General features: G+C 41.4%; 1 protein-coding gene across 1 annotated transcript; it reads right to left on the bottom strand.

The window, feature by feature from the left end:
• Positions 1 to 6,215: 6,215 nt before the first annotated feature.
• Positions 6,216 to 7,680, bottom strand: LOC142346313 (actin-like protein 6B). The gene has a single exon (XM_075398843.1). It carries the CDS (start codon positions 7,644 to 7,646, stop codon positions 6,330 to 6,332), a length of 1,317 nt encoding a protein of 438 aa, XP_075254958.1. The 5' UTR covers positions 7,647 to 7,680; the 3' UTR covers positions 6,216 to 6,329.
• Between the last annotated feature and the right edge of the window lie 603 nt (positions 7,681 to 8,283).

Here is an 8,283-nt window from a genome sequence, read left to right as displayed (position 1 = left end):
TCGCTTCAATGTCTCCCTGGATGGCGATGGCTCCCTGTCGGAATTGTAGCAAAATTCCATGCATTTTACCGAGGAGGTCAGGTCAAGCTAACAAATTGTCGTTGAGGCCTATCCCCTTTTGTGGTGCTTTGGAATTGCAAAATCTCCGTATCTTATCGGGTTTGTTTGGGCTGAAAAGACCATAGTGTGGTATGTACCAACCTGTATCTTTCTGTCGATAGAAAGGCACTTCTGCAAAGTAGCTTTTTCCAGGTCTGCTTGAATGCCTTCATTGTATTTTTTGAACTGCTCAGGTTTCTTCTGTAGCCTGTTGACAAGCCGATTCAGATGACTCAAGGCCTGTGACCGGTTTTCTGGCAAACTGCTGTTGTCTTTCCAGAGAAGTCCCGTTTCATAACATCCATCTGCTTGTCTCACGCATGTTGTGTTAGGTATCTTGTTGGCAAGCAAAACCTCTGGATCATTTGACTTGCTTTTGGATTCCAATGGCTTTGTCTCTGCTTTTCACCAATGAGAAACTTCTTCGTTGAGGTCATTGTCTTGTTCGACGCAATTGCTGCAAAACAAAGCAGTATGATGCATTGAATGTTGCGTTTTGCAGTCATTCAGCACTGTATGAGGTCCAAAAATAGTCCAATCAAGTTTGAAAAGACTTACGCTTGGTGTGGACGATGGTCCTTGTTCTACTCTGATTAATGAGATAAAGTTAATGTTGTCTTGTCCAATCAATACTGTGACTTGGAGATTATCCACAGTTGGCATATTGACATCTCTAAGGTGGTCATATTTTCTGGCAATGTTCTGACTCTTGCTTTTCCCATAAGAAAACGAGTTGTGGTTTCTTGGTTCCTGGTTGTCTTGAGGTATGCTACTGCTGCTTTTGCTTCCAATGATGCGTCACAGATTACATGAAATTCCATTGTGTCCCCAAGTGCTGTACCACCTACCAACCTGTTTACCCCTACCGTACCTAACAGTTCCATTTCCTGTACCCATTCCTTGCTGGCCTTTCCATTATCTCGACTGATGGCTTTGTCCCATTCACGTCCATTTTTCACAGTTCTTGCAGTCAAATTTTTGCTCGGATGAGGAATGGAGATATGATTCCCAAAGGATTGTAGAAACTTGACACAAAACACAGAAACTTGCATTGTGTCCATGTTTTCCTGTCCAGGTTTTTTCTGTATTTGGCTCTGAACAATAATTTGACGTCGTCCACGCTCCAAAGAACTCCAAGTACTCTTTGATGAAAACTTTGACTGAAGAGCTCTTCGACTGGTTTGCAAAGATCGTCTTGCATCTGCTGACAAAACTCACGGCTGTTGCCACACCATTTTGTCAGGTTAAATTGACCTTTTTTCAGAGTATCCTTGACATCCTTGGCTGTAGTAATGTCGTGATGGTGTCGCTGAAAGATGCAACCATTTCATCCATGTAGAATGTCCGCTGAATGATCTCAAGAGATTTTGGGTGATCTTTGATGTCTTTGGCTGTCTGTTGCAAAACAAAATTTGCGCAAGCTGGTGAGTCCCTGGCTCCAGAGGTGTGTCGTTGGTATTTGTACACCCTTAATTCTGGGCTGGGATTGTTTCCACATGAATCGTAGATAACGTCGATCCTGTTGTTGTACTCCGATTAGCATAAACATCGCTTTAATGTCTCCCTGGATGGCGATGGCTCCCTGTCGGAATTGTAGCAAAATTCCATGCATTTTACTGAGGAGGTCAGGTCCAGCTAACAAATTGTCGTTGAGGCTTATCCCCTTTTGTGGTGCTTTGGCATTGCAAAATCTCCGTATCTTATCGGGTTTGTTTGGGCTGACAAGACCATAGTGTGGTATGTACCAACCTGTATCTTTCTGTCGATAGAAAGGCACTTCTGCAAAGTAGCTTTTTCCAGGTCTGCTTGAATGCCTTCATTGTATTTTTTGAACTGCTCAGGTTTCTTCTGTAGTCTGTTGACAAGCTGATTCAGATGAGTCAAGGCTTGTGACCGGTTTTCTGGCAAACTGCTGTTGTCTTTCCAGAGAAGTCCCGTTTCATAACATTCATCTGCTTGTCTCACACATGTTGTTTTAAGTATCTTGTTGGCAAGCAAAACCTCTGGATCATTTTACTTGCTTTTGGATTCCAATGGCATGGTCTCTGCTTTCCACCAATGAGAAACTTCTTCGTTGATTTCAGTCTTGTTCAAGGCAATTGCTGCAAAACAAAGCAGTATGATGCATTGAATGGTGTTTTGCTGTCATTCAGTACTGTATGAGAACCAAAAAAAGTCCAATCAAGTTTGAAAAGACTTGCGCTTGGTGTTGACGATGGTCCTTGTTCCACTGATTGGTGAGATCAAGTTAATGTTGTCTTGTCCAATCAATACCGTGACTTGGAGATTATCCACAGTTGGCATATTGACATGTCTAAGGTGGTCACACTTTCTGGCAATGTCTAGCGGGTGCTCCCTCAGCTTTGGCAAATTGATGTTTTCCACAACGTATATGTTTGAGGTTGTACCGTTCACCGTCTTCCAAATTTGAAATTTCTTGACGTTGTGTAAATTTTGTGTCTGTTCCGTTGGCTCCCTCCAAGACAAGTTGTTGACATGTTTCTTTCCGAAGACGTAGTTCATCAGCTGTCTTCGAGAGAAGTATTGTCAGTGACAATACTTCATGGGTTAATGAAAGCGTATATTCGAACTTTGTTCTCTTTGTTGTGTAAAATAACTGGCATGACATAGAGAAGACTTGTTGTTTTAGTCGCTGCTGTCATATCCTTTGTGGTTATTTTTGTTGTTGACTGCAAATGAGTTACCACTTCCTGCCGAGTTGTTCAATTGAGAGTTTGATTGAACAATTGAGGTCAGTGTTCGTCCGTATCTACTGTTGGCAACGTATAGCATAGTGTTGTGTCGTTGTCCGCATCCTTGCAAAATGCAATTAGAGTTTGGAGGACAGTTGTTGGCTCGATGATTCGATCCCAAACAGTTTCTGCAAAGGATTAACTGATAAACCGTCTGAAGTCTTTCATCTGCTGTCTTTCCTTTAAACGTTGGGCAATGGAATAACTGGTGACTACCATCGTTGAAGACACAAGGCAGAGGCTGGTTGTTGCTGCTGCTTCCTCTTGTTGCTTGAAAAACTTGTCTTGTGCCCCGCTGGTTGTACTTGTTCTTGTTGTTGTGGCTAAAGTTCATTATCTTCTGTTTTGGTTGTTGTTGCTGTTGTTCCCTGTTTGGAATAGTTGGTTCTTGATGAAATTGTCGATTTCCATTTAAGTTGAAGTTTCGTTGATTTGTGTCATTGGCTGTTTTAAGGCTAGTCCCGCTTCGTCCTTGATACGTTGAGCGTTCATGTGCTTCGGCTTTTTCTTTAATCCATTGATTGAAGCCTGTAAGTGTCGGCTGTTGAATTCGTCCTCTTAAAACAAACTGGTTCAGTTTGAATTCTTCGCTGCACGGCAGTTTGTCGTTGCAAGCTTCAAAATTGTGGTGCTGTTGAGATCGGCTTCGAAGTTCAGTTCTTGCAGTGTCCTGTTCATGGTGTTTATGAAAGTGGACATATTTATAATTGTCCAAGGAAGAGATGTCGTTGGTGCCCTGTAGTTGATGAGTTTCTCCAACAAGTTGCTGATGATGACGCTTGGGTTCCCAAAACGATGTTTCAACTCGTTTATTTCATATTTGTACAAGTGTCCGTTGCGGGCAAATCCTTCAATTGCTGTTTTGGCTTTTCCAATTACAAGTCCTTGCAGAAAGGCGATCTTCTGTTCATCACTGAGATTAGTGTCTCGGATCATGAAGCTGAAACGGCTGTATCAATCTGCCCATTTGCTCGGGTCACCGTTGAACTTCTGAAGATTCATCTTTGGAAGGGCCTCAACATATGGCGTGTAGAATGGAACTGGTTGTGGAAACGTTGTTGACAATTGCTGTGACTGTACTGTTGGCTGATTGAGTGTTTGTGTGTCCTCCATTCCAGTTACTCTGTTCTGCTGGTCGTTTAGGCTGCTTGAGTAATCTAATCTATCAAACCAAAAGCTGGTGAGACTGTCACATTGAGCTGCTGAATTGTTGGTTTCTGGTTGTTCGTTGTGTAAGGTGCCGTTAATTGATGTTTGTTGTCCAGTTGATCTCGTGTTGATGTTGTTGTTGGTTGTTGAGTTATCTATTGTCAAATTGGCTGCTACTGTTGTCTCGTTGTTGTCTTGTGTGTTGAAATTTGTTGTGGAGTGTTCTTGCAAAAAGTGATTCTGAATTCTAATTTTCATGTCGTAGATGTTGTTCCACGTGTCACTGATTTATCCGATGTAATCCTCATGTTGATCTTTGTCAAGCTGTGAAATCAACTCTTAACTTGTTTCCTCGAGCTCCGAAAATGTTTCCGCTGCCTTTTCATGAACATTCTTTGCTGCATTTATGTTCCCATTGTCAATTAATTCGCTCGTTGTTTGCAGGTTCTTCGCAATTTTCCCCCATCACTCGGACTTTTGCTTTCAAAACGGGTGGTGGCATGGTTCTGTTCGGCATTGATGTCAGGCGGTTTGTATTCTGCTTTGTGTATTGTGTTGTTGAAATGTTGACTGCGCTGAGGGGTCTTCATTGTCCGGTGGGAGAGTCTTGGTCTTTGGTGTTAATTCCTGGTCTTTGCCCTTGCCTTGAGGTTGCGCGTTCGAGCTTTTTTCGGGGGGGGGGGGGGGGAGGGTGCGGTGTTCCGCCTTCAGTTAATATTGAATGTGTAGTGTTGGTGGTGCTGCGACCGGACGTCAGAGAAGCAAACTAATCAGCTTGCTTTAATGACGCCAGTGTTTCTGGTGTTTCAAAAAAGACGCTTGAGTTAGTTACTTTGGCACGATATGCCTCGGCTTCCGTTTGCTTACTGTTGTTCCTTGTCAACAGGTAAAACTTTCGTGAGATTTGCTTCACAAATCTACTTTTTGCTACCGTGAAAAAGTCATCCATTTCCTAACCATTGAATTATATCTCTATAATCAACATTACGACTTGGTTTTCTTACCGTTACAGTTTTTAGCACGTGCCTCTCCTCGTACATCAACTTTTGATTTGGATAACCAGTTCGATTTTCATCTATCCACCACAGGTCGCACGGGCCGTTGAGACATGACCTAATCAGCTTCAGTAATTGTAGCTCATTGTTTGGAATTACATAGTGACTTAGATGAAGCAATTTTGTTTTAATTATTGAAAATGTCAAAATATATATGAATTCCGATCTTAATCTTAACCTGATAATAGTCAATAAATTTTAGCTTTAAAACTATGTAACGCTAACATATTCATTCGGCGCTAGGGTGAACGAGGCTTTCAATTAGAAATTTTGCCTGCTGAAAGGTTTGCCTGCTGAAAGGTATGTCGGTTGACACAGTCCAAAAGAAACACCGTAATTGAGAAATGAACAGCGGGCGATGAGTCAGATCACCAAAGGCATTTCAACCTCCATTTGCATATCGATGCAAATCTGAATGCACACCAATCATAGTACTGACCGTTCTTCAAAAATATGTCTTCAATGATTTACTGAAGCCACTAGCCTCCTGGACAGACAAACTTTACGTCACAGAGAGCTTTCATCAGTAAAAATCCGAAAAAAACTATCTAGAAATCAATACTTGTTAAAAAATTTCAGTTACAGCTCGAGCTGAAAAGCAGGAAATCGGTTTTTGCTAGCGTGGAAAAAAATCCGGTGGTGAAGACAGTTATATTCCCGCTCATTTATAATTGATTTTCAGCAAACAATATAGCATATCAGGCCTCTGGTAATAGTATTTCAACGAATAAACATAACCAACTAAACGTCGGAAGAATTGCTCTCGAAAGACTAGTGGGAGCTCTAATGAATTGCAGCCTGCTTCAGTCGGGAGGGGGGAGCCTAAATTGGACTAAGAAGTTCAGTAATGGGCGCTTCAAATAACCACATTAGAGGTTAACATATACCTCTATTAAGATTTAAAGTGAAAAATGGCACCAGTTTCGGCGCACTTTTCATTTGACTTTTAGTATTAAATTGCCGCCAATTGAATTTAGCTGCTTGAAATTGTGATTGAGAGAGAATTTTAAATCACGCGAAACGCAAAAAGTCAAGGGCGTAAAAGTCACTCGAAAAGTCAAAATTGTCAAGCGAAAATTTTGCATAAAAAAAGACACACGTTTACAATAATTGCTATGAACTTGCAATTACAAAGTACTTTTAGTTATCTCTATCAAAATTTTCAGAATCAAAAATCTCTTGCAAAAAACACCACTAATATCTCAGACATCAATTTACTAGTTTTATCTAATCACTGCACAGAATTTCTCCATGACCCGAACAAACTCCACAGCTAAGGACATTTCTTTTCTATAATGTTTTTTCCTGTTTCCTCGAATTCTTGCTTGGAAATCCACAACTGATGAAAACTTCCCAAGCTGCCCAGAATTGACCCACCAACCCACGTACTGAATCGCCGCTCTGCAGTTCCACTATTTGATACCACTTTTAGCTTGACATTAGACGCAACTCGACTTCCTAGGTCTTTGTTCAATCTTTCAGTAAAACCAAGGATCAACGAATTACCGCCGGTTACGATAACATTGCCAAATAAGGAAGCTCTAATATCGATATCACAAAGTTGGACAGCTTTTTGGACTGCTTCGCACATTGTTAAAGTACTGCTAGTAACATTCACATTTGTAGAGCTAAGGGGTTTGATACACTCTGAAGACATTATCATGTTGGAGTCAAAAAGACCTTCTGATATTCGGAACCGTTCCTCGCCAAACGATGCGTTATATCCATTGGGAAAATCATACGAAACTCTTGGCATTTGAGAAATTGCATCTTTGTCGTAAATCGAATCTGTGTTAACTTGCAATACACTTGCGGTAAAGTCTTGCAGTAAATCTTTTACCATGAAATCATGGTAACTGGCAGTGACTTTATCAGTATTTGGTTTTCGTTTCCAGATAGGATTGGATCCTTCGGAAACGGGTTCCTTCGAAGAAACGGAGTAAAGAGGAACTACGTCTATACCAATAGATTTGAAATAATCTCGGCATTGACGCGAGATAAAGTCGCCAGCAAGCGGACTTCTGATAATGGCATTTTTGAGGACATAGCCTTCGTGAACAGGAACCGCAGACGTCAGTTCAGCGCCACTATCAAGCACAATTCCACTAGTTCTGCCATGAGCGAAAGCAGCAAGAACAGGGCTCTTTACAAGAAAGAAGGCCGGTATTGAATATTTTTCAAACATGATTTCAGTTAGCTTTTCTCTGTTCGATCTCGTATTCCAAGCGGCTTCGGACATCACAACCGGGTGGTAAGAACTTTGGGATTGCACTGAGTACGTGTACAAATGGTCCAAAGCTTGCTCAAACAACTCCCAGTTATCAATCATTCCATCTTTGATCAGATTTGTAACGGCCATATCGGGAATTGGGAGTTTGACTTTATTAGTCCCTATGTAATATTTGTTTTTGACAAATTTTGAATTGTTTTCTATTTCCATTTCATCGCCAGCTTCTGGTAGAATTCCAATGGTAGTAGGTAGATCAGCTTTTGGAGTATCTTCGCCAGCAAAACCTGCTCGAATACTGTTTGAGCCAAAATCAAACACCACAGCACCAATTTCATCCCCACCGTAAATGCCTCCACTCATTGTGTATCTGAAATTGTATTTCAAGACTGCTAAAAATTTGACATAGTTCACACTTCTTCCTGGTAATACAGAAGATCAACTCAACAGACTGAAGTTGTTGAGTACGTGTTGCTGCACGTAGAGCAATCACAGAATGGTTGCTACTTGCACAAGTTTCTTTGAAGGATTTCAGGTGTCTTTGTAGCTTCTGTGGGAAAATTTGAATAAGAAAAATACAGACTTGCAGATATTGCAATTCAAAGGGTTTTATTCCCAAAAGACACGTGCAGGCTACCCATTCATTGTAGTGAAGTTCGAAGAAGTTCCAGTAAAACAAGGGTCAGTCGGTCCTTCAAAGTTTTCTGAACTGTGTGGATATCTAACAGCGAGTCTAACTGGTTGGCCAATTTGGGAGCCCGATAAAAAAAGTCTGTTTTCATCATGCTGTTAGTTGGATAGGGCAACACAAAATATTTTTCTGCTTGTCATGTGCTGCCAGTAGCAAAGGACACAAAGCACTTCCAGTCGATGTCAACTTGTCCCGAGAGCATGGAGGAAAGCAACAAACAGCACAAATAGTGCGGTTCGAAGTACAACAGAACCTGTTGATGTTGTTGTTTTGGATTCCCAGTTGGCCTGGAGGGGCCTGTGTTCCCGC

This window comes from Convolutriloba macropyga, chromosome 9, assembly GCF_964194025.1.
Source record: "Convolutriloba macropyga chromosome 9, txConMacr16.3, whole genome shotgun sequence".
NCBI lineage: Eukaryota > Metazoa > Xenacoelomorpha > Acoela > Convolutidae > Convolutriloba > Convolutriloba macropyga.
Note: the sequence above shows the minus strand (reverse complement) of the source record. Positions and strands in the feature narration are given on the sequence as shown.

Excerpts from the sequence above, each read along its gene's own strand:
- LOC142346313 (XM_075398843.1), bottom strand. The coding sequence starts at position 7,646 with ATGAGTGGAGGCATTTACGGTGGGGATGAAATTGGTGCTGTGGTGTTT.